The sequence below is a fragment of the Acanthochromis polyacanthus genome, chromosome 16 (genome assembly GCF_021347895.1).
Source record: "Acanthochromis polyacanthus isolate Apoly-LR-REF ecotype Palm Island chromosome 16, KAUST_Apoly_ChrSc, whole genome shotgun sequence".
NCBI lineage: Eukaryota > Metazoa > Chordata > Actinopteri > Pomacentridae > Acanthochromis > Acanthochromis polyacanthus.
Genome location: NC_067128.1, coordinates 14,467,007 through 14,494,118, shown reverse-complemented (window position 1 = coordinate 14,494,118; position 27,112 = coordinate 14,467,007). Strand labels below are relative to the sequence as shown.

The 27,112-nt window shown below is 39.7% G+C and overlaps 1 protein-coding gene across 11 annotated transcripts; it reads left to right on the top strand.

Moving 5' to 3' along the window:
* The first annotated feature begins 1,045 nt into the window (after positions 1 to 1,045).
* Positions 1,046 to 20,447, top strand: LOC110970760 (uncharacterized). Of its 11 annotated transcripts, none has more exons than XM_051961008.1 (11): positions 1,046 to 1,279; positions 1,353 to 1,411; positions 1,486 to 1,555; positions 1,644 to 2,193; positions 10,663 to 10,789; positions 10,976 to 11,302; positions 11,404 to 11,733; positions 12,182 to 12,331; positions 19,593 to 19,682; positions 19,784 to 19,809; positions 19,964 to 20,447. In XM_051961008.1, the coding sequence occupies exons 4-11, from the start codon at positions 2,185 to 2,187 to the stop codon at positions 20,057 to 20,059; spliced, it is 1,155 nt and encodes a 384-aa protein (XP_051816968.1). In that variant the 5' UTR covers positions 1,046 to 1,279; positions 1,353 to 1,411; positions 1,486 to 1,555; positions 1,644 to 2,184; the 3' UTR covers positions 20,060 to 20,447. The 11 variants fall into 11 exon arrangements, with proteins under 11 accessions (XP_051816968.1, XP_051816967.1, XP_051816963.1 ...); XM_051961003.1 differs by lacking the exon at positions 19,593 to 19,682 and adding an exon at positions 12,701 to 12,790 and having other exon boundaries at positions 1,054 to 1,279; XM_051961005.1 differs by lacking the exons at positions 19,593 to 19,682; positions 19,784 to 19,809 and adding exons at positions 12,701 to 12,790; positions 12,893 to 12,918 and having other exon boundaries at positions 1,055 to 1,279.
* The last annotated feature ends 6,665 nt before the right edge of the window (positions 20,448 to 27,112 follow it).

Sequence of the window (27,112 nt, the reverse complement as noted above, 5' to 3'; positions counted from 1 at the left end):
ATGTAACAATAATGTCTGAAGAATCAAAATTTCTCTGCTTTGTTCACTAATAGATCTCGCTGTAATTTATGTTGCTGTGGTTTTGTTGTTGTTACTTCTCATGAGTTTTTTGTGTTTAAATGAGATATGAGCTTTCATTCATCTATTTTTGATGTTTGCTGTATCTTCTTAAATTAATTTAAGTGTTTTATCTCGAGCTGTAAGAAGATATTTTTTGGTTTAGTCTCATTTTTGTTACCTATAAAACTCACTGTAACTTACTTAGATTAAAGTTTGTTGTTGCTGTTGTCGGCAATCAGAACAAATAAAAGACTTAATGCTGAAATCTCATTTTGTCACATTTAATCATGACAACTGGTAATAAAAAAAATATGCAAATAAAGTTGTAAGACTCAAACATTGTGTTTCATGATTCCTTCATGTATTTGTTAAGATCAATGTGAGAGAAATGAATTAGCTTGAACACCAAACACAGTAACATTCTAGACAGACAACAGTCTGCATTTACAGTCACTGCAGGTGGTAAACATGAGATATTTTCTCCACATTAAGTTGACTGAGTTTGAATTTTTAATTTGTGAATCTTAGACCTTGTTGAGCCAATCCAGGGTTTCTGAATCCAGTTCTGATCATGTTAACATTAAAGAGGCAGCAGACGGCCATCACAAACACTGACGGTCCAGAGACACATATTTCTGACAGGAAAAACAAACTATAATCCCAAATAAAGATGAGGATTTATAAAATACAATACAGGCTAAAAGCAACACAGCAGCTGCAGCTAAAGTCTGGAAGGACTATGTTGTGATTGATAAATTAATTAATATCACTGTTCCATTGTCCATAAACTGCTTATATGTTGGTTTCTTTTTCCAGATTCTAGATTCAGTTTAGTTGTCATCATGAATCAAGGGTTGTAGCAGTGGCGGCTGGTGAATTTTTCTCTTGAGGGGGGGCGCACTTAATTTACCAAACCAAATAGCAGAGTCGGCAACACCGGAATACAAGAATTGATGTAAATTATGTTCACAGCCATTTGATGTGCTATTACTATGTGTGGCCAGATGGTTTCTCCCTCCTCGCCACTGTGTTATTTCAATCGTCGCTGTGACAGTGGGTCGGCATCCGGCGCCGCTGTATATATATATATATATACACAGGTGGGTGGCTTTACCTCAGTCTCATGCTTTCTCCTGAGCTCTCCTTGTGGTGGTGACTGCAGCCGAGCGTGCTGGATCTGGCGTGGCAGATCGGGACACACATAATACCGCTGGTACAAGTAATGGGCTTTTCCCCTCCATCTTTATGTAATGTGCGGCGCACTTAGTGACAGCTTGTTTTGCTTTGTGTAGTGATGCTGGGAGACGGGTCGCTCCGTTCAGCGTGCCGTGGGTGCTTCTGTGTCGGCAGGGTAAGCTAACATTGTCCGCTTTGCGCAATCTGATGTGTTAACTGGTCCCTGATTTTGTTGTGTGGTTGCTGCAGTATACGTGCTGCTGTTTTTGTGGGATGTCCTCCGCCTGCATTGCTGCTACGCTGCGCCACGGCTAATCGGGTATGTATCGCTCTAATGAGGAAGTGATCAATGAAGCACAGGTGATGTCATTTAATGATAATTATGCTTAATTGTTTACCTTTACCAGGCTGCAGCTAAGCGTGTGGTTCGTTGGACGCCACCGCTTCCCTGGACTGGCTGCTGTTTCGGCTCTTTTGTCTCGGCTGTCTTGGTGTCTACAACTCGCTGTTTCGGCTCTTTTGTCTCGGCTGTCTTGGTGTCTACAACTCGCTGTTTCAGCTCTCTTGTCTCGGCTTTCTTGGTGTCTACGCCTCTCTTTTCCGGCTCTTTGTTTTCCTACGGCCCTTTTGGTGCTCTACGGCTGTGTTGGCGTGTATTTTCTGTAGGCTTATCGCCTCAGTGTGTTAGATTTATTGCATTGCACTTTTGGTGTTAAAAGCCTTAGGCTACAAGGACTATGACGCCTCATATTGTACATGTGTTTTACATGCTGTTTTGTTGCGTGAGTGCGTGTGCGTGTATTTTTAATAGTGTATATTGGTCTGGTCACCAGCTCTGCTAAAATTGGGAGTACTAATTATCTGTTTCTTTTGTGCAGGTTTGGTGAGCCTCGGCGGCAGTTTAATCCCTGGTGGTGGTTCACAGATCCCCTTTTTCATTGGTGTGTCATGTCACAGGTGTGATTATTTGGATCCCCTTTTCTTTTTTGATTATTTTTTGTTTGCCTGCCACCATGGTAAGCCAGCCTGCTCCCTTTATTAAGTTAAGTACTCCTGATTTTCTATTTTAAACTGGTGGCTTGCCTCTTATATTAAATTAACATTATAAGTAAATAAAGAAATTGTTATGTTTTTGGAAACACGTCTCTTGCCCAAGTGATTTTGAACCTGTGTGCCTTCAGTGTTTAAATGGTCCTTGGTTGATCATGTTGAATTGAATGTCCCGGGTTAAAATTCCCCTGGGTGGTGTTGTCGCAACATCTATCTGCATCCTAGCCATTCTTCCCCATTCTCCATTCCCCTCCAAGAGCCCCCTCGCCACGCCACATTCTTGCGTCGTCAGCAGGGTTTCACATTTAAAGGGCAGAGACGTGTTCTTTATTTTGGTTTTTGTTTTTTGTCTCATCTTATGTTGTTTTTTTTCTTATGTTGTTAATTTTAAGTGTACATGCAGTGGTAGAGCCGGGACAGCAGTCTTAATCCTAGGGATTTCCTTTTGTTTGTTACCTGTGAGAGGCCTTGGTGCGGCTTCTTCTTGGTAAGTATGGAGGAGGAGGAGGCGCAGCGACTCAGGGACCTAGTGTCACAGCTTAAAGCGGAGAATGAGCGGCTCCGGCAGCAGCGGGCTGCAGATGTCGGTGGAGCGGCTTCTTCGTCTTCCTCTGCTTCAGCTAGGCAGGCTTCTGCTGCAGCTGAAGCCGCTGCTGTCACAGAGCGGCTGGTTGTTATTCCTAGGGACCGTAAATGTTCCATGTTTAATGGTAGGTCTGGTATAGAGATAACAGAGTGGATAGAGGAGATAGAAGCCTGTATGCGTGCCCGCTGCCTTTCTATTGTAGACCAGGCACTGTTTATTTTCGATCATTTAGAGGGAGAAGCAAAAGAGGAGATTAGATTTCGGCCTAGTTGAGAGCGAGGTGATCCACCCACTGTGTTTGCCATTTTAAAGGACCTATATTGTTGTGCTCAGTCCCATGTCATTCTACAGCAGGCTTTCTTTTCTCGCCGTCAACTTGAGGGTGAAACCCTGCAGGAGTTCTCCTTGGCCCTTCTGGCTTTAATGGAGCGGGTGAAGCAGTGTGCACCGGATGGGATGCCCAATGCTTATAAGCTTCTTCGTGATCAGTTTACTGAGCATGTTCTTGACAGTGCTCTCCGTCGAGAGCTCAAACAGTTTGTGCGTGGTAAGCCTGATGCCACCCTGTTGGAGCTGCGCAGCAAGGCTATTAGGTGGGAGAGAGAGGGTCTCCCTGGGGGTGCTAGGGGGCGAAGCGTTTCTCTTCCTGCGATTCATGGCTTCCAGTATGGGGTGCAGGGTCATCTTAACCCAGTCCAACATGTTGCCTTGCCGAACCCTGATTGGGATGAGTTGATGGAGCTTATGAAGCAGCAACAGGAGCAGCTGAAGCAGCAACAGGAGCAGCTTAACCAGCTTACCCAAACAGTAGCGTCCTTGCAGGGCCCTCACTTACAAAATCACACTTCTAATAGTCGTCCTGTCATCTGCAGAAGGTATCAGCAGCCAGGCCATTTTGCTCGAGATTGCAAAGCTGAGCGGTTTCCCTCTCATGGTCGTGTCAATGAGGGTGCTGGCTTGAGCTTAAATTCAGCCAAGTGTTCTAATCCCCGCTACCAGTCGGGAAACTAAAGCCCACTGAGCTGTTGAGCCACAGCTCAGTTGGGGGGTCAACAGGCTCACTGGAAGGTGCAGAGGTGGGATTGATTGCTCCCTGCTCACATATTGATGTCTCCATTGGGGGAGTTCTTGTTTCATGCTTGGTTGACACTGGTCCCATGGTGTCCACTATTACTGAAAGCTTTTTCCTTGCACAATTTGCACTTTGGGGCCATGATCGGCTGCAGTCTTGCCACTGGTTACAGCTACGAGCTGCTAACAGATTAGCGATTCCATACCTCGGCTATTTGGAGCTGGATGTCGTCCTTTGTGGCAAGGTGATTCCCCGTTGTGGGATCCTTGTTGTTAAAGATCCTCCTGGTGCAGTGTCTCCAGTTCCCGGGATCCTAGGGATGAATGTGATTCGTCGCTGCTACCGTGAACTTTTTGGGACATTCAGTCCTTCTCTTTTGAGTCTCTGCCTGTATCACAGGCACCTGGTCCGGTGGTTATGGCTTTGGAGGATTGTCATCAGTCAGCCACTCAGGTTCCACAGAGCTTAGTTAGCACTGTGAGGGTTCGAGGAAAACGTGCTGTACGTATACGTGGTGGGGTGATGCAGCTAGTTGCTAGCACCTGTCACGAACGGTTTTCAGGCCAGGTTGCCCTGCTTGAGCCCCCTGAGGCAGGTTTGCCTGCTGGCCTACTAGTTTCTCCCTGCCTGGTACGGGTTGTCTGGGGGACGGCTTATGTCCCGGTTGTTAATGTTGGGACCACAGAGATCCTTCTTTATCCAAGGACTGGTATTGGTGTTTTGAGTGCTGCTGAGGTTGTCAGTCTTCCTGCAGGTGTGACGGAGGTGAGGTCCACTGTCGCTGTTTCTTCACAGGCAGCTGCTACTCCAGTGCCAGACAGGTTTGATTCCCTGGACCTGTCTGCTTTGGGTGAGCAGGAACAGGCAGAAGTGAGGTCATTGTTGCAGAAGTATCAGGCTGTCTTTTCTGTTCATGATGGAGATTTGGGTTGTACTAATCTTATCTCACATGACATTCCATTGACTGATGATATTCCAGTCTGGCAGCGTTATCGCCGTATCCCTCCGTCAGATTATGAGGCAGTGAAGGCACATATTAACCAGCTTCTGGAGTCTCAGGTCATTCGGGAGAGCAGTAGCCCTTATGCTTCTCCCATTGTTTTGGTTAGGAAGAAGGATGGCAGTCTGCGCTTGTGTGTAGATTATCGCCTTCTTAACAGTAAGACCCGGAAGGATGCTTTCTCTCTGCCACACATTGAGGAGAGTTTGGATGCACTGTCAGGGGCCCGTTGGTTTTCGACCATTGACCTGGCCAGTGGTTACAATCAGGTCCCTGTTGCTGAGCAGGACAAGGCCAAAACGGCTTTCTGTACTCCTTGTGGCCTATTTGAATTCAACTGTATGCCATTTGGGTTGTGTAATGCCCCTAGCACATTCCAGCGACTGATGCAAAGGATGTTTGGCAATCAGCAGGAGCAGTCCTTGCTGCTTTATCTTGATGACATCATTGTCTTTTCATCCTCTGTCCAGCAACATCTGCAGAGGCTGGAAGTGGTCCTTGGGTGGCTCCAAAGGGAAGGGCTGAAGGTAAAACTTGAGAAGTGCAGGTTCTTTCAACAGGAGGTCGGATACCTGGGGCATGTTATTTCCAGTGAGGGTGTCTCCACTGACCCTGCGAAAATTGAAGCGGTTGCTAAGTGGCAGCGTCCTGGCAATGTTGCAGAGCTGCGCTCCTTTTTAGGTTTTGCCAGCTATTATCGTCGGTTTGTAGAGGGATTTGCAAAGCTGGCAGGCCCTCTTCATCAGTTAATAGTAACAGTAGGATCCTCAAAGTCCAAAAAAGGATCAGGTCAGGCTCTGGGGGCTGCATGGACACCCCAGTGTGAGAAGAGCTTTGAGGCATTGAAGTCCAGGTTGGTCTCAGCTCCTGTGCTGGCCTATGCAGACTTCTCACAGCCGTTCATTCTGGAGATTGATGCGAGCCACAGTGGCCTGGGTGCAGTCCTATCACAGGAGACTGACACTGGTGTCAGACCTGTGGCTTATGCCAGTAGAGGCCTCAGGCCTACTGAGCGTAACATGTCAAACTACAGCTCCATGAAGCTTGATTTCCTTGCCTTAAAATGGGCTATGACGGAGAAATTTCGAGAGTATCTTCTTGGACATAAGTGCACTGTTTACACTGATAATAACCTGCAGAGTTACATTCAGTCTGCCAAACTGGGAGCTACAGAGCACCGCTGGGCTGCACAACTTGCTGCTTTTGATTTCGAGATCAAATATCGTTCTGGTCGCAGCAATAAAAACGCTGATGCACTGTCAAGGCAGTGTGTGTCTGGTTCCAATATTATTGCACAATCTTTGCCAGGCACCTCTGTTCCAGCAAGCCTGCAGGAAGCATCACATTCTGATCCAATGGTGGCAGCTACTCAAGCTGTGGTCTCAGTGTTTCCATCCTATTCTGTAGACATCGGTGGTTTGCAGGAGGTTGATCCTCTCCTGCGTGAGGTTCTGGTGTTTTGGCGGCGGAAGGCCCTGCCTACTCGGGATGAGAGGCAGTGGCTGTCTACACCAGGTTTGGAGCTATTGCGTCAATGGGACCGTCTCGTGGAGAAGGACGAGGTCCTGTTCCTCCAGGTATTTCGTTCAGATGGTGGAGAAGAGTTTCTCCAGCTAATCTTGCCTGCAGCCCTCAAGCAGGAGCTTTTGCATCAGCTTCACCAGGAACCTGGCCACCAGGGCATTGAGAGGACCACTGAACTGGTCAGGCGGCGCTGCTACTGGCCTGGAATGTCCTCTAACATTAAGAAGTGGGTCCAAGAGTGTGAACGTTGCCAAGTGGCTAAGGACTCTGCACCTGTGCCACATAGTTTTATGGGCCATTTGCTTGCTTCCAAGCCAAATGAGATCTTGGCTGTAGACTTTACACTGCTTGAGCCTTCCAGAGGTGGTTTTGAGAATGTGTTGATCATGACTGATGTGTTTAGCAAGTTTGCTGTAGCTGTCCCTACACGGGATCAGCAGGCCTCTACAGTGGCCCAGGTCTTGCTCCATGAGTGGTTCTATAAGTTTGGTGTTCCAAGTCGTCTTCACTCTGACCAGGGAAAGAGTTTTGAGAATTCTTTGATCCAGCAGCTTTGCTGCTTGTATGATGTAGCAAAATCTCGTACTACCCCTTACGATCCTGCGGGAAATGGTCAATGCGAGCGGTTTAATCGCACGCTCCACAACCTGTTGGGCACCCTACCAGCTTCAAGGAAGTGAGACTGGGCCTCCTGTTTGCCACAGGTGCTATTTTGTTATAACACCACACCACATCAGGCAACTGGGGAGTCTCCATTTTAGTTAATGTTTGGACAGGAACCTCGGCTTCCTGTGGACTTTCTCTTAGGTTGGGTCCAGGACCCAATAAAAGGGGGAGTACAGGACTGGAGGGTGGAGCATCAAGCCCGAGTTAAAGTTGCTGTGGAAGGTGCTCATGAGAGGCTGTTGGCTGCCAGTCACAGGTGTGATTATTTGGACCCCCTTTTCTTTTTTGATTATTTTTGTTTGCCTGCCGCCATGGTAAGCCAGCCTGCTCCCTTTATTAAGTTAAGTACTCCTGATTTTCTATTTTAAACTGGTGGCTTGCCTCTTATATTAAATTAACATTATAAGTAAATAAAGAAATTGTTATGTTTTTGGAAACACGTCTCTTGCCCAAGTGATTTCGAACCTGTGTGCCTTCAGTGTTTAAATGGTCCTTGGTTGATCATGTTGAATTGAATGTCCCGGGGGTGAAATTCCCCTGGGTGGCGTTGTCGCAACATCTATCTGAATCCTAGCCATTCTTCCCCATTCTCCATTCCCCTCCAAGAGCCCCCTCGCCACGCCACATATGCACCACTACGAGGGTACACCTAAGCACTACTGCTGAGTCAAACAAACAATTAAATGCACGTAAATGTTACCAGCTAGTGAATTTGAATTTATCTCCCCAGTGTTTGATATGAGTTGCTCCAGGTGTAATTGGTACACACAAACCCTTAAAATCTCCTTTTCTATAATTAAACAAATTAAGAATGTATAAATATGCAAATCTATTTTTTACTTCAAAGGTAAAAAAAAAGAAACAATTCATTTTTCCAGCTTCAAAGAGTGCCAAGTGCTTCTTCTGTCCAGCAAAATCTTTGGAACAACATATTTATATTTACATACTCAAATAAACAAAAAGAAATCCATACGTGTGAAACCAACAAACATTGAACATTTTGTTAAAAAAAACCTAACTATAAGGCTTGAAGCAGACAGTGCTTCTGTGAGCTAACTTTTACATTAACAACCTTACATGACAATGAGAAAACAGCAAATCTGCATATTTAAGATCAAAGCAAAAAATAAATAAATACTGAAACCATTAGGCATTATACTATGTATAACTGTGCATGTGACAGATAAAACCGATCTTATCTTAGGCTTTGAGCCCAAAGTGCTTCTTTCAACTAACATTAAATATTTACAATGAAAATAAAGAAAAACAGTAATTCCTCAGATTTCAGAACATATGAAAATCAACAGGCTTTGAGTCTAAAGTGCCACTTGTGTCAACTAACATTTCTATTTACATTATTAAATGACAAAAAAGTAAGTACCTGTCTGAATCCAGGCATGATCAGTTCCCGTGGTTTGAAAAAGCAGGCAAGGGTAGCAAAATAAAGCATCTGCCTCACTGCATCCTGTCAGCCAAGACGTTCGCACGCTCTCTGCTGCCACCCCATGGCCGGTGGTGTGTAAAGCGATCAGAGGGAGACAGGCTGTCTCCCTCTGATCGCTCAGCAGGGCGCGGTCATCCTGCGCCCCGTGGTCTGCTATCGCTTGTATTGAAGAGGAACGAACTGCACATGTCAAAGTTATAACGAGAGTCAATGGGGAAAGATGAGTGCGCCCCGGCCGGATATGACGTTTATAATCTGACTTTTTATGACAAATTATACATTTTAGTAACTCTCTACAGGCTCTATTATCCATTTTGCTTGTTAAAAAACATGGGATATACATGTAAATTTAATTTTAAAAACGTTTTATTGAAGGAAGGGCTGTGACTCTACATGATGTGAGACAGAGGGGGCGGCGCCCTAGCGCCCTCTATTGACCAGCCGCCCCTGGGTTGTAGAACAATATTACAGGCATGGTCCCTTTACGCTACTCACAAAAAATACACTGACAGTCATGAAAAACTTTGAGACCATATTTTTCAACATAATTTTTTATTTTGAAGCCCGAAACTGGATTTTCTTCATATGAATCATTTGTTTAGCATATTGGCATACAGAAACAAAAATCTAAAGTTTCAAGAATGATTTCAAAATAAAGAATTTCACAAAAGAAAACGGCACCTGCCAAACACAAAGTCACAACAGTCAATACCGAGTATGGCCTCCATTTGCTTCGATGCAGGCAGCGATCCGTCGGCGCATGCTTTGGACCAGGCTTCTGATTGTGGGTTGGGAACAGCCCATACGCCTGGCTACATCACTGTAGCTCAAACCGGCCTCCACCATACCCAGTGCCCGGAGACATTGTTCATGTGATAGACGCGGCATGATGCTGTTCACTGGACTAACAATGGTGGCCTTTTTTGGGCCTTTATATAGGCCTTCAAAACCCATTCTCAAATTGTGCAGATACTCACTGAGTATTGCTTGGTGTGTATTTGGTTCACTTTTGCAAAGTGACAAACCCATGTGCAATGAATCATGACAAAATGATACCAGGGCACTAGATCATCAGTAAATCCACAATGAATAATTACAACCCCCCTACAAGTAGAATTCTGCGTACATTTCTACCTCAAAGTTTCTATTGACTGTCAGTATATATATGTACAGAGAGAGAGAGAAAGATTGTTCTGACATTATTTTTCAACATTTTCTCCTTAAACTTCAATGCACTTGGTCCACCAATGTTCTATCTTCACTATCCCTTCCTGGAAGAAGGTCACATCTTGAGCCTCCAGATACTCATCAACAACATAAACTACTTCATCGAAACAGGAGTCAGACAGTGCAGGTCTTTTCAGTCTAGTAGCACTTCAAAACCACATCTGGCTGTTTCTATCACCTTTACTGTCTGGATGAACACATTGTCTTAAAGCAACAGAAGCAACTCCAAGCTTTTCTCTTTTTTATTCTTTCATTTCTTCAAAACAAATGTTTAACATAATCCAACAAGCTTCTTCATATTTTAAAAAAAGTGAGTGTAGGTGTGTGATCCTCAAATAGTTCACATCAGTGTTTTAGCCACACTAGGTGTTTACTTGGTCATCATTTGTGGGTAACACCTCCAGAGCTCTGCTGCTGTTGAACCACATTCTCACCAAAACACTTCAGTTCTAAGAAAAGCTGCTGTCTCAGAACAATAAAATATTATCTGTGCTTCTGCATCACTGATATTGAGTCATGCCATTCTTAAAGTTAATATTAATTGGAGAGATTTGAAGCATTACATGATGAGGTCATGATAATGTTGAAATAAGGGGGAACTGACGTCCATTATAGCATCAATAGGGAGACACAACTGTACAATACATCGAACCTCTGCATAATTGGTTTCATTGACCTCAATTAATAAAATTTTGCTCCTATCATTCACTGCAGATTAGTGTCAACTTTCTGATACAATAAATATTGTTTTTGTATGAATTAGAGCTGAGAAAAAACTGCTACGCTCCGCCTACATAAAGAACCACAGATGAGGAGGAGACATTAATCAGACAGTTGATGCTACATTTGTCTTTCAGAGGAACTTGGACAGAGACTTTGAGAGTTTACAGTCTGAGAACAAGACACAGAAAACAAGAGAAGGAAACACAATGGCCAAATTCAAATCATTTCAGATGTTTCTGATCCTGATGATTCCATTTACAGGTAAGGAAACATAGAACATATAGCTTTGATTTTTTTTAAAAAGATCAATATCTGTTTTGATTTTACTGATGATAGATTATAAAGTTATATTCATGTAACTAAGAAACAAATTTTCTGTATTATTAAATTAGGCATTTTTTTTTAAATTAAGGGATTTGTTTTGTATTTCTTTGATTTTCTCTGCAGCAGTGACTCTCCACAGAGCCTTCAGTGTCAGAGTTGGAGATGAAGCTACTTTACCTTGTAAAGATGTCAAAGATAATCAGGATAAATGTAACAGTACTACCTGGATCTTCAATTACTTACGAACTGCACCATCAGTAACACTGTTTCAATTTGGGAAGATTCACAGAGAAGCTGAATCTAAATCAGACAGACTGAATGTTACAGAGAAATGTTCTCTGGTTATAAAGAAGGTCACATATGAGGATGCTGGTCGTTACACCTGCAGACAGTTTGATGAATCAGGAAAACAAGTTACATACTCTTCTGTGAATCTGATTGTTACTTACAGTGAGTATTTACATCATAATGTTTTCAGCTTCAACATGTATGAACATAAAATCTGTTCATTTGTCTAAGTTTGTTTTTTTGTATTTCTTTAATTTTCTCAGCTGCAGTGACCCACCATAGATCCTTCATCAGTGTCAAAGTTGGAGATGAAGCTACTTTACCTTGTGAAGATGTCACAGATCTTCCTGATAAATGTCTCAGTACAACCTGGGCCTTCGATTACTTAACAACTAAACCAGCAGTACCACTGATTGTTTACGGGAAGATTACCAGAGAAGCTGCATCTAAATCAGACAGACTGAGTGTTACAGAGAAATGTTGTCTGGTTATAAAGAAGGTCACAGATGAGGATGCTGGTCGTTACACCTGCAGACAGTTTATATCAGGACAAATAGTTACAAACTCTGATGTTTATTTGACTGTTGTTAAAAGTGAGTATTTACATCATAATGTTTTCATCTTCAACCGTCTCATTAGAAAACACTGAAACATTTCAATAATTGTGGCTGCAGTGAGGAAGTTGAATGTAAAAGTTTTTATCTTTGCTCTGTGTCGACACATGGAGGATGGAAACATTTAATCAGAGCTGATTTCATGATTTGGATCAATAGAACAGTGTGAAGACACCAGTTTGGTTCTATTGGCCATTTTCTATCAACATGAAGTCAAATATAGGAAATGTAACAAAGTGCAGCTATTTCCAGGTGAGGAGAAGATCAACAGTTTGAACTGGTTCTGTCTGGATGTGAAATGTAACACACTGAAACTGTTTAATGATTCACTGGAAGTTTTATGATGACAGGACAGTTTGTTATTTACTAATTGTAGATGGTAAATATGAGGAATTTTCTCAGTTGTTTGGATTTTATCATCTTTCAGGAGACAATGTAGCAATACCACCAGTAACAACAACCAAAAGAACAACAAAAGCAACAACCAGACCAACAACAACAACCAAAAGAACAACAAAAGCAACAACACTGCCACCAACAACAGACCCAGCAGCAGCAGAAACAAGCCTAAATGCAGGTACAGTATGAACAGTAACATCTACCAGCAGTGATTCATCATCAAATCAAACATCTCTCTGTGTCTTTCTGTTTTCAGGTCAGTAACATAGAAAATAGGAGAACAACAGTGTTTTAATCACATGATCACATGTTGTTGACATGAGTGTGATCAGCAGACTGACAGTGAGAAGTGATGCTGATAATGTTCATGCAGATACACACATGTGAACAAGACAATGATTGTGAAACACTGTAGAGACACAAGATGTTAGAGAGCCGATACAAACACAACTTCAGAGCTCTGCCTGAACTGACTCCATCTTTCATTTATTCATCTCATCTTCAGCCTCATGACTTTCTAACTGTGCTTCATTATTTCTCTCTGAAGGTTGTTGGATCAGGTTGATCTTTGTTCTTGTGGGTGTAGCAGCGCTCCCATTGATTGTTGTGTCAGTCAACATTTGGACCAGAACAAAAGGTGACAACATTTACAAATGAAACTAATTTATAACCAACAAGTTGAGATAAACCTGAATGTTCACAATGAGACTAAAGGAGAATTCCTCTTTTGTCTGTTCAGGTTCCAAAACACATGGTGGCAAGAAGGTGAGTTTTACAACTGAATCCTGAAAACAGGAATTAATTACAAACTCATTTGTTGCTCAGTAAAGATATCTGTTACCACACTGTGAGTATTGTAAAGATCAAATTAAACACTGAGAGATGAAACATGCAGTTCTGATAGTTTGTGTTTCCACAGCAGCACAGTAATGAAGACAATGATGTGGTGACGTATGAAAATGCTGAAGACGTTTCTGCTCCTGTTAGATTCCACAGATCAACAAATCAGCTGTAAAAATATTTCTTATCTGCAGTTATTTCAAACACAGCAGCTGGATTTAAACATGATTGAACAGGAAAGAGAGAACAGAGCAAAACAGGATCCGCTTTACTGCTGGAACAGGACTAGAAGTCTGTTTTTATCTGATCAGTAAAGACAATAAAAACAACAAAATATCAGTACAATCATTTAAGTATTTTCTTCTTTTGGTTCAATATTTAGCTTGCTTTGTGTTATTTTTTATCACCACTAGAACTCATGAAATTTTAATTGCTGTGGTTTTGTTGTTGTTGCTTGTCAGGAGTTTATTGTGTTTAAATGATATATGAGCTTTCATTTTTCTGTTTTTTTTATTTAATATGTTTTCTTTATTATCTTAAAAGCATTATATTACGAGCTGTCTGAAGATTTTGGTTGTTTTTGTCTCATTTTTGTAACATATGAAAGTCACTGTAATGTATTTAGTGTTTTTTGTTGCTGTTGTTTGTCAGGAGTTTGAATGAGATTTGAACATTAAGTGTTTCTGATGATGATTAAAACTGATTAGTAAAAAAAATGCACATAGAAGCGTGAGACTCGAACATTGTGTTTCATGATTCCTTCATGCATTTGTTCACATCAATGTGAGATAAATCAGTTTGCTTGAACACCAAACACAGTAACATGTTAGATAGACAACATTTTTGTCCATTTACAGTAACTGCAGGTGGTAAACACCAGATATTTTAACGACATAAAGTTTACTGGATTTGAATTTTTCATTTGTTAATCTTAGACCTTGTTGAGCCAATCCGGGGTTTCTGAATCCAGTTCTGATCATGTTCACATGAAAGAGGCAGCAGACGACCATCACAAACACTGACGGTCCAGAGACATATTTCTGACAGGAAAAACAAACTATAATCCCAAATAAAGATGAGGATTTATAAAATACAATACAGGTTAAAAGCAACACAGCAGCTGCAGAAAGAGTCAGGAACTAAAGCTGCAAAAACCTGCCAACTGTGTTGTGACTGTAAATAATTAGTTAATCAATATCATTGCTGCGATATTACTGCTGCTTATATGTCAGGGTTTTTTTTTCCTGATTCGAGATTCAATTAAGTTGTCATCATGAATCACAGGATTGTAGGACAGAATTAAATTAGTCCTTTCATGCTACTGACAAAAATATATGATCAATTAAAAAAAATTTAACTATTTTCCAGGTGATGTGGAGAATTAATTCAATAATCTAACCAGACTACCCGTAAACACCCCCTTGTTTTAACAGCTTTGAACTGGCCCAACCTAATGGAGACGTTTGAAGCTGCTACGTTCCTCCCACATAAAGAACCACAGACTACGCAGTCTTACTCGATAGGTCAACCCAGAGTTTGTAAATTTATCTCTGAGCACTTTCACATGAAAGAGGCAGAGTAGGCACCAGATAAAGGCGACTAATCACAAATCACACATATACATATATTTGGCATATATTACAAAGGAAGGGCAAATAATATATAATACGAGAAAATTTCTGGAGAAATTTGATTCTGATATACAGCTTTTACCAGTTAATATGTCCTGCTATTATTATACGTATGGTCCAATTTATAAAAGTGCATTTCATTTTGAAAAGTCAGCATGTTTCACTAATCCTAATCAGTACCTTTTAACATCTTTGAACTTATATTTTGAAAGTGTAGTCCAGTATCAAACAGCCAATCAGCTGTGAGTCACTGGTTGCTTGCAGAGAGAGGAACAGACAGACAGACTAAGGCTTAGACCCCTCAAACAACAGTCACAGCTCAAAAACTATAAGTCAAATTGAAAAAAATATATATTTTACTGTGGGAAGCACAATCTTGTTTTGACCAAACTATGTATTGTCATTTATGTACACTGTATATAAATGTATTACAGTGTATTAAACAGATTTAGTGGCAGGTTAAAGAAACTTTCTGATTTTTCCCTGAAATTTTGGGGCTCGGATATAATGGGAGTGAATTAGATTTTTGGTCGGCACACTCTGTACCCTGAGGGGATCTATGAAAAATAGAAAACACAAGTCCCAAGGTAATGAGAGTCACACTGGATGAAAGAGGATAAAGGCGATTATCAACTTGGTAGCGCAAACAGTTCACATCAGTGTTTTAACCACACTGTTGTTTACTTGGTCATCATGTGTGGGTAACACCTCCAGAGCTCTGCTACTGTTCAACCACATTCTCACCAAAAACATTGTCTACTTTAGCTTTAATGTACTTGGTCCACCAATGTTCATTCTTCACTATCCCTTCCTGGAAGAAGGTCACATCTTCAGCCTTCAGATACTCATCAACAGCATAAATTACTTCATCGAGACTCTTAAAACAGCAGCTACACAAATGTTATTTCAGTTTAGGAAACAGGTGTCAGATGGTGCAGGTCTTTTCAGTTTAGAAACACTTCAAATCCACATCTGGCTGCTTCTTCCACCTTTACTGTCTGGAAGAACACATTGTCTTTAACCTCTTGAGACCTGAGCTTTGGTTGGGCTTGCACTTTAGATTTCTTCTAGTTATTTGGGATAAGGAGCAACCAATAAACATAATAAATGTAGAAAACCTAATGTGTGATCATTTTGTTTCTTATATTTTTATATTTAGATTATATGTATATTATATTTGCATTGCTGTTATAATTATTGTTGGCAATATTCAAAATTTTATTATTGTTATTATTATTTTTTTATTATTGCCATTATTATGAACAATATGATCTCTTTGGGGGGGAAAATGTCCACATATGTAGACATCAGGTCCTAAGAGGCTATGCTACAGCATCAACTCCAAGCTTTCCTCTCCTTTATTATTTAACTTATTTATTATTTATCTTCTGTTGTCTGTCAGTTCTTATGAGTCTTGAGTCATTCTGATGGTCATCTGGTCATCATCGGAGGTTAAAACCTCCAGAGTTCTGCTGCTGTTGAACCACATTCTCACCTAAACACTTCACTCTCAGGTCTTCCATCACAGCTGAAGCGAGGAACCAGTGACCTACAGACCAGAACTGATCCAAAACCACATGAGAAACTCTGTAGAGTCTAACAGCTCAGAACAACACAGTGTGATATAAAACTCCTCTCAGACGACATTCATTGACATCTTCAGTGTGTAAATGTCATGAAAAACCTCCCAAACACAGTTGAAATGATGACGTCAAACAAACTCAGTGTGTCAACTGATCAGACTTTCTTCCACAGTGGACAACAGTATATTCATATACTGCAATGCACAAATATAAATGTGTATTTTCTTTAAAATGTATTAGCCAACATGCTTGTTCAGATTTAGAAAACATGAGGCGTAGGAAGTATCAGTGTGTGATGCTCAGACAATTCAAATAGTTCACATCAGTGTTTTCACCACACTGGACATTTGCTCATCATTTGTGGGTAACACCTCCAGAGCTCTGCTATTGTTGAACCACATTCTCACCAAAAAAATTCCAACTTGATTCTCAGAAAGGTTTCTGTCAGGAAGAACCAGTAAGTCTCAGAGCACGCAAATATTATCTGTGTTTCTGCATCAGTGACATCAAGAGTCAAGAGTAGAAGAAGAGTTAACTGTATCTGTTCTCTCAGAAGTCCCATCTAAATCACCTCTATACTCACTTCTCCCTGCTGCCCTCTGGCCGGAGGTTCAGGACTCTGAGGTGGAAACGGGTGCGCTTCAGCAAAAGCTTTGTCCCCTCTGCCATTGCTGATCTTAATCTCCTTTCCCACCCATCTCTCACCAGCATGTGTGTTGTCCTATTGTCCTGTGTTTTACTGTTTATGATATGTGTTTTTTTCTCTGTACCTGACAGTGCCTGTGACAATGAATATCCCCTTGGGGACAATAAAGGTCTATCTGTCTGTCTGTCTGTCTAAAGAATGTGTAAATGTTCTATTGATACAGTTTGCAATATGATTTAAATTTATTGTAACAGTATTTCTTGTAGAAATGGTTCCAATATGACATTTGTGACACTTTCTGATGGCTGGAGTCAACAAACTATTATTTACTTGCACATGTCTCTGCTCCATCAAACCATGAAGTTTGTATCATCTTCTGTCCATCTTTGCGCTGGTTGTTAGAGGAAAGAGCTTTTTAAAAGTGCTAATGATGTAATAAAATGCATATACTTGATCGAAGGAGGAAAAGATTTTTTGAGATCTGAAGCATGACATGATGAGCTCATGATAACTCTGAAATAAAATGGAAATTAAATACATTGTTGTTTCAGTTGGAAATGAGTGGAGACACAACTCTAAAACAGTCAGCCCCCTGCATGATTACTTTATTTCGCTTTTAGTTATAAAAGCTGTTGTTCATATTTGTGTGTTCTTTTGCGGTAACCAAGAATCATTAGACTCATCACAGTGTCAGTTACAATACATACACATATCGTCTGTTTCTCTCTTTACATCTGACTTTAAGTTGAGGAAGAAGCTGCTACGCTCCGCCTACATAAAGAACCACATGTGAGGAGGAGACATTAATCAGACAGTTGATGCTACATTTGTCTTTCAGAGGAACTTGGACAGAGACTTTGAGAGTTTACAGTGTGAGAACAAGACACAGAAAACAAGAGAAGGAAGCACTATGGTTGTATTCAAATTATTTCAGATGTTTGTGATCCTGATGATTTCATTTACAGGTAAGAAAAAATATAGTTTTAAAAAAACAGACCAAAAATCTGTATTGATGTTACTCATGATAAATGTTACATTAATTTAGCTTAATTTTCTGTATTCTAAAATCAAGAAAAAAAAAATTTAAGTTTTTTTTTTTGTATTTCATTTTCTCAGCTGCAGGGACACTCCATAGATCCTTCATCAGTGTCAAAGTTGGAGATGAAGTTACTTTACCTTGTAAAGATGTCAAAGATTATCAGGATAAATGTCTCAGTGCTACCTGGATTTTCAGTAACTTAACAACTGAACCATCAGTAACACTGTTTCAATATGGACAGATTACCAGCGAAGCTGTATCAAAATCAGACAGACTGAATGTTACAGAGAAATGTTCTCTGGTTATTAAGAAAGCCACATTTGAGGATGCTGGTCTTTACATGTGCAGACAGTTTATTTCAGGACCAACAGTTCCACACTCTGATGTACATCTGATTGTTGCTCACAGTGAGTATTTGCATCATAATGTTTTCAGCTTCAATAAGTACGAGTATAAAATCTGTTCTTTTGTCTCAATTTGTGTTTTGTGTTTCTCTCATTTTCTCCACAGCAGTGAATGAACATTATTCCAGCATCAGTGTCAGAGTTAGAGATGAAGCTACTTTACTTTGTGAAGATGTCAAAGATTATCAGCATAAATGTCATAGTATTACCTGGATCTTCATAAGTGGACCAGCAGTAACACTGTTTGAAGGTGGACAGATTCACAGAGAAGCTGCATCTAAATCAGACAGGCTGAGTGTTACAGAGAAATGTTCTCTGGTCATAAAGAAGGTCACATCTCAGGATGTTGGTCTTTACATGTGCAGACAGGTTTTACCAGGACAAACAGTTACCAACTCTTGGGTTGATCTGTGTGTTGGTCAAAGTGAGTATTTACATCATAATGTTTTCATCTTCAACCATCTCATTAGAAAACACTGAAACATTACAATAATTGTGGCTGAAGTGAGGAAGTTGAATGCAAAAGTTTTTATCTTTGCTCTGTGTCGACACATGGAGGATGGAAACATTTAATCAGAGCTGATTTCATGATTTGGATCAATAGAACAGTGTGAAGACACCAGTTTGGCTCTATTGGTCATTTTCTATCAACATGAAGTCAAATGTAGGAAATGTAACAAAGTGCAGCTATTTCTAGGAGAGGAGAAGATCAACAGTTTGAACTGGTTCTGTCTGGATGTGAAATGTAACACACTGAAACTGTTTAATGACACATTTAAGTTTTAGGACGGACAGTTTGTGTTTTACTAGATGGTAAATATGAGAAATTTTCTCAGTTGGTTGGATTTTATCATATTTTAGGAGACGACATAGCAACACCACTATCAACAACAGACCCAGCAGCAGCAGAAACAAGCCTAAATGCAGGTACAGTATGAACAGTAACATCTACCAGCAGTGATTTAACATCAAATCAAACATCTCTCTGTGTCTTTCTGTTTTCAGGTCAGTAACATAGAAAATAGGAGAACAACAGTGTTTTAATCACATGATCACATGTTGTTGACATGAGTGTGATCAGCAGACTGACAGTGAGAAGTGATGCTGATAATGTTCATGCAGACACACACATGTGAACAAGACAATGATTGTGAAACACTGTAGAGACACAAGATGTCAGAGAGACGATACAAACACAACTTCAGAGCTCTGCCTGAACTGACTCCATCTTTCATTTATTCATCTCATCTTCAGCCTCATGACTTTCTAACTGTGCTTCATTATTTCTCTCTGAAGGTTGTTGGATCAGGTTGATCTTTGTTCTTGTGGGTGTAGCAGCGCTCTCACTGATTGTTGTGTCAGTCAACATTTGGACCAGAACAAAAGGTGACAACATTAACAATGAAGCTAATTTATAACCAACAAGTTGAGATAAACCTGAATATTCACAATGAGACTAAAGGAGAATTCCTCTTTTGTCTGTTCAGGTTCCAAAACACATGGTGGCAAGAAGGTGAGTTTTACAACTGAATCCTGAAAACAGGAATTCATGACAAACTAATTTGTTGCTCAGTAAAGATATTTGTTACCACATTGTGAGTATTGTAAAGATGAAATCAGACACTGAGAGATGAAACATGCAGTTCTGATAGTTTGTGTTTCCACAGCAGCACAGTAATGAAGATGATGATGTGGTGACGTATGAACATGCTGAAGACGTTTCTGCTCCTGTTAGATTCCACAGATCAACAAATCAGCTGTAAAAATATTTGTTATCTGCAGTTATTTCAAACACAGCAGCTGGATTTAAACATGATTGAACAGGAAAGAAATATCAGTCCAATCATTTCACTGTGTTCTTATTTCGATTTTATATTTTGCTTGTCTTGTGTAATTTTCATCACCAATAGAATTCACTGTAATTGACTTTGCTGTGGTTTTGTTGTTGATTCTCAGGAGTTTTTGTGTTTAAATGAGATATGAGCTTTCTTTCTTCTAATTTCTTTATTTAATGTATTTGCTGTATTGTTTTAAATTAATCTGATTGTTATATTTAGAGCTGTTGGAAGATTTAGCCTGTTTCAGTCTCATTTTTATGACTTATAAAACTCAGTAATTTATTTAGATTTGGGTTTCTTGTTGCTGTTATTTGTCGGGGGTTTGAATGAGATTTGAATATTAAATGTTTCTTTTACAATTGTTCAAACTGATAATGAAAAAAATATGAAAATAAACATGTAACATTCAAATCTGTTTCCTGATTCCTTCATGTTTTCATTTAGATCAATGTGAGAGAAATGAATTAGCTTGAACACCAAACACAGTAACATTCCAGACAGACAACATTCTTTTCCATTTACAGTCACTGCACATGGTAAACATCAGATATTTTCTCCACATAAAGTTTACTGGGTTTGAATTTTTCATTTGCGAATCTTAAACCTTGTTGAGTCAATCCAGGGTTTCTGAATCCAGTTCTGATCACGTTCACATGAAAGAGGCAGCAGACGACCATCACAAAAACGGACGGTCCAGAGACACATATATCTGACAGAAAAAACAAACTATAATCCCAGTTAAAGATCCATCATCCAACTATTATCTACACACTCCTTAATCCTCATTAGGGTCACGGGGAGCTGGAGTCTATTCCAGGTGACTTAGGGTGAAGGTTGGGGACACCCTGGACAGGTTGCAAGTCTGTCTCAAGGCTGCATATACAGACAATCACACTCACATTCACACCAATGGGAAATTTAGAAAAATCAGTTAACCTAAGTATGTTTTTGAACTCTGGGAGGAAGCCGGAGTACCCGGAGAAAACCCACACATGCACAGGGAGAACATGCAAACTCCATGCAGAAAGATCATGAGAAGGCCAGGACTTGAACTGGGGATGTTATTGCTGCAAGGAAAAAGTGCTAACCACAGCACCACTGTGCAGCCCTCCAATTAAAGATGCAGATTTTAAAAATACAATCCAGGCTAAAAGCAGCACAGCAGCTGCAGCCAGAGTCAGGAAGGAAAGCTGCAAAAACCTGTAAACTGTGTTGTTACTGTAAATAATTAGCTTACCAATATCACTGTTTAAGTATCTATAAGCTGCTTATATGTAGTTTTCTTTTTCCAGATTCTGGATTCAGTTCAGTTGTCATCATGCATCACAGGATTGCAGAATAAAATGAAATTAGTTCCTTTATGCTACTGACAAAAAATTATACCATCAAGTAATAAAAATGTAATTATTTTCCAGATGATGTGAAGGATGAATTTAATAATCTCATCTTCAGTGTAGAAATGTCATGAAAAACCTCCCAAACACAGTTCAAGTTTCAGCCCCAGAGCTTTGGGACCTGAACTTTGAAGAAAGTTCAACATATTCAGGGTATTTTATCATTATCAGGCTTCATTTAACCAAATAATCACAGTTGGGACAAGCAGTCTTATGAAGCTGGTTATCAACTCAGTAGGTCAACCAGGGATTGTGAATCTACCTCTGAGTATGCATTGTACAGACTGTGGGACCTCCAACTAAAACTCAATTATCTAATCAAAAAAAGTTAGTAAAGATTTTGAAATCTATTTCTGGACAAAATACTAATACATATTAAGTGAAAATCCTCAAGCTACTGAATATCAAGATTCAGATAAGTGTCGTTTTGTCTTGTGTCATCATATCTTCTGTTGTCTGTCTGTTCTCATGAGTCTTGAGTCATTCTGATGGTCGTCTGGTCACCATCAGAGGCTAAAACCTCCAGACCTCTGCTGCTGTTGAACCACATTCTCACCCAGAACACTTCCTTCTGAGGTCTTCCATCAAAGCTGCAGTGAGGAACCAGTGGCCTACAGACCAGAACTGATCCAAAACCACATGAGAAAACTCAGCTCAGAACAACACAGTGTGATAAAACTCCTCTGAGATGAGATTCATTGGTGTCTTCAGTGTGTAAATGTCATGAAAAACCTCCCAAACGCATTTGAAATGACAAGGTCAAATAAACTCTGTGTGTCAACTGAAAAGACATCCTTCTACAGTGGACAACACAGTATATTCATATATTTCAATACACAAATATAAATGTGTATTTTCTTTAAACTGTTTGAGCCAACATGCTTGTTCAGATTTAGAAAACATGAGGCGTAGGAGGTATCAGTGTGTGATGCGCAGACAATTCAAATACTTCACATCAGTGTTTTAACCACACTGGACATTTGCTCATCATTTGTGGGTAACACCTCCAGAGCTCTGCTATTGTTAAACCACATTCTCACCAAAAAAACTCCACCTTGATTCTCAGAAAAGTTTCTGTCAGGAAGTACCAACAGGTCTCAGAGCACGAAAATCTTATCTGTGTTTCTGCATCACTGACATCAAGAGTCAAGAGTAGAAGAGGAGTTAACTGTATCTGTTCTCTCAGAAGCTCCATCTAAATCCCCTCTATACTAACTTCTCCCTGCTGCCCTCTGGCCGGAGGTTCAGGACTCTGAGGTGGAAACGGGTGCGCTTCAGCAAAAGCTTTGTCCCCTCCGCCACTGCTGATCTTAATCACCTTTACTATGTTTCCCACCCATCTCTCACCAGCATGTGTGTTGTCCTATTGTCCTGTGTTTTACTGTTTATATGTGTCTTTTTTCTATGTACCTGACAGTGCCTGTGACAATGAATATCCCCTTGGGGACAATAAAGGTCTATCTGTCTATCTGTCCGTCTGTCTGTCTGAAGAATATGTAAGTGTTCTATTGATACAGTTTGTAATATGATTTAAATTTATTGTAACAGTATTTCTTGTAGAAATGGTTCCAATATGACATTTGTGACACTTTCTGATGACTGGAGTCAACAAACTATTATTTACTTGCACATGTCTCTGCTCCATCAAACCATGAAGTTTGTATCATCTTCTGTCCATCTTTGCGCTGGTTGTTAGAGGAAAGAGCTTTTTAAAAGTGCTAATGATGTAATAAAATGCATATACTTGATCGAAGGAGAAAATGATTTTTTGAGATCTGAAGCATGACATGATGAGCTCATGATAACTCTGAAATAAAATGGAAATTAAATACATTGTTGTTTCAGTTGGAAATGAGTGGAGACACAACTCTAAAACAGTCAGCCCCCTGCATGATTACTTTATTTCGCTTTTAGTTATAAAAGCTGTTGTTCATATTTGTGTGTTCTTTTGCGGTAACCAAGAATCATTAGACTCATCACAGTGTCAGTTACAATACATACACATATCGTCTGTTTCTCTCTTTACATCTGACTTTAAGATGAGGAAGAAGCTGCTACGCTCCGCCTACATAAAGAACCACATGTGAGGAGGAGACATTAATCAGACAGTTGATGCTACATTTGTCTTTCAGAGGAACTTGGACAGAGACTTTGAAAGTTTACAGTGTGAGAACAAGACACAGAAAACAAGAGAAGGAAGCACTATGGTTGTATTCAAATTATTTCAGATGTTTGTGATCCTGATGATTTCATTTACAGGTAAGAAAAAATATAGTTTTAAAAAAACAGACCAAAAATCTGTATTGATGTTACTCATGATAAATGTTACATTAATTTAGCTTAATTTTCTGTATTCTAAAATCAAGAAAAAAAATTTAAGTTTTTTTTTTTTGTATTTCATTTCCTCAGCTGCAGTGACCCACCATAGATCCTTCATCAGTGTCAAAGTTGGAGATGAAGTTACTTTACCTTGTAAAGATGTCAAAGATTATCAGGATAAATGTCTCAGTGCTACCTGGATTTTCAGTAACTTAACAACTGGACCATCAGTAACACTGTTTCAATATGGACAGATTACCAGCGAAGCTGTATCAAAATCAGACAGACTGAATGTTACAGAGAAATGTTCTCTGGTTATTAAGAAAGCCACATTTGAGGATGCTGGTCTTTACATGTGCAGACAGTTTATTTCAGGACCAACAGTTCCACACTCTGATGTACATCTGATTGTTGCTCACAGTGAGTATTTGCATCATAATGTTTTCAGCTTCAATAAGTACGAGTATAAAATCTGTTCTTTTGTCTCAATTTGTGTTTTGTGTTTCTCTCATTTTCTCCACAGCAGTGAATGAACATTATTCCAGCATCAGTGTCAGAGTTAGAGATGAAGCTACTTTACTTTGTGAAGATGTCAAAGATTATCAGCATAAATGTCATAGTATTACCTGGATCTTCACAAGTGGACCAGCAGTAACACTGTTTGAAGGTGGACAGATTCACAGAGAAGCTGCATCTAAATCAGACAGACTGAGTGTTACAGAGAAATGTTCTCTGGTCATAAAGAAGGTCACATCTCAGGATGTTGGTCTTTACATGTGCAGACAGGTTTTACCAGGACAAACAGTTACCAACTCTTGGGTTGATCTGTGTGTTGGTCAAAGTGAGTATTTACATCATAATGTATTCATGTTCAACTGTCTCATTAGAAAACACTGAAACATTACAATAATTGTGGCTGAAGTGAGGAAGTTGAATGCAAAAGTTTTTATCTTTGCTCTGTGTCGACACATGGAGGATGGAAACATTTAATCAGAGCTGATTTCATGATTTGGATCAATAGAACAGTGTGAAGACACCAGTTTGGCTCTATTGGTCATTTTCTGTGAACATGAAGTCAAATGTAGGAAATGTAACAAAGTGCAGCTATTTCTAGGAGAGGAGAAGATCAACAGTTTGAACTGGTTCTGTCTGGATGTGAAATGTAACACACTGAAACTGTATAATGACACAGTGGAAGTTTTAAGATGATAGGACAGTTTGTTATTTACTTATTGTAGATGGTAAATATGAGGGATTTTCTCAGTTGTTTATATTTATCATCTTTTAGGAGATGACATAGCAACACCACCATCAACAACAGACCCAGCAGCAGCAGGTACAGTACAAACAGTAACAATGACTCTGACGCATTTTGTTATTCCTCACTTGTCCGTCCACAGGATCGACTGCTGCTCACCAACCAGTTGATACAGTTACGGTTACAAAAGATCAAATCAAAGACTTTGGACAGAAAAACTGTTTTCTATTCTGATCATGCATCAATCCCAATGGTTAATATTTTGATTTTAGATCTCCCAGAAATTCTGATCCCTGTAGCTGTTGTTTTAGCAGCACTCTTGATCATCATTGTGGCAGTCATCAGATGGAAGAGAGCTAAAGGTGAGAACATTCAGAGAACTTGAACTTCTGGGAACAAACGTTTTGCTAAACCTCTAGTTCAACTGATGAACCCAAATTTATTTTCTTTGTCTCTTCAGGAAACAACACCCAGTTGGATGACACTGTAAGTTTGTCTATTGAGTGATCAAATATTTATCCAGTGATGATCTCTGTGGTAGATTTATCTGTGATACTACTTTATTTTGAGTGTCTATTCTCTGAACAGAAAACTGTAACTAGATCATCTTTAGAATAGAGCTTAATCTCTGAAGTGACTAGTAGAGAAACCAGTCAGGATACCATCCAATCATACAGCAGTTCAAACTTACTCTTGTTACTCAGAAAAATGCAGTGTAACAAAAATGTGCAGTATGTCTTGTTGTGTAATGGAGTAGAAGTATAACATGGCACAAAGTAGAACAAAACTTCAATCGACATCTCAGTGTTCATATATAAATAGTTGAGTAAATGTAGTCATCGTGCACCACTGGCTGTGTTCACTGTGCAGGCTGATCCTCCAGATGGTGTTTCCTACGCCTCCATCCGCTTCAAGAAGAAGACCAACCGTAAAGCCCCGGTAAACTCTCTTATTGGTTATTACTGCTGTGATGAAATCATCATCATGTGGTGTCAGCCTCCAGAACATTCTTGTTCTCCAGTGGATGATCCTAAATGCTTTGTCTGTTTATTAGTTGTGTTTATTTCTTTGCCTCCAGGTTCAGGGTGAAGATGATACGGTGACCTACAGCACTCTCAACATTTCCTCCACCTCTGCTGGAGCCTCCACTGATCCCAGGAACCTCTATGCCTCCATCAACAAGACCAACACATGAGAGGCCACAGTGTATAGCTACATCTATAATCATTACACTTATTTCACATTAATAAATGATCAGTTCAAGCTTGTGATTATTTCATACTACTGTGGGAGATTTTTCTTTGCATCTCAAAATGTATAAAAGGGTTAAAGTTTATCTTGATAATCAGTTATTTAGCCTGTTTATTTAGTGTTTGCTTGAAACATAAAGAGGAAGGCAGATACAAAGAATATATAAATTACTTTCTCTTACACTGCTGTGCATTTTATATACAATGTAACAATGTTTTCCTCTCCTTTTTTGAATAGTTGTATGAATATTTCATTAACCATTGTAAAAATTTGTTGTCCATAAGGTGGTGAAGTAGATTAAAGGTATCAAACTCTCAAAAGTCGAGTCATGTGGCTGATTGCTGTATGTAAAACATAAGTAAGAATACTGTAGTACCCGTTCCAAAATAACCTTACTTTCTTTTTTCTTCTTATCATTACCTTCTTTTTAAATGCATATCAGTTATTGTTTAACATGTAAAAAGTTGAGGATGAGGTATGAAAGTGTAACAACAGAGGTGTGACATCACTTCTTAGTTATCACCCTTGAGAGTCATTAATTCAGCAGCAGGAAATGGGTTGATAATTTGTTGTACAGTTTGAAGAGTAATCAGATTAGTTTTCATGCTTGTTCAGATGTATTTAGAAATCATTTATGTTTGATACATTTTGTGTTTAAAAAAAGAAAAGTGAGTGTTGGAAAAGTGAAATCAAAGGAACATCAGTGCTCTGCATGCTGATGTTTCTGTTTTAAACTCCTGTCAGGTTCCATTTTTT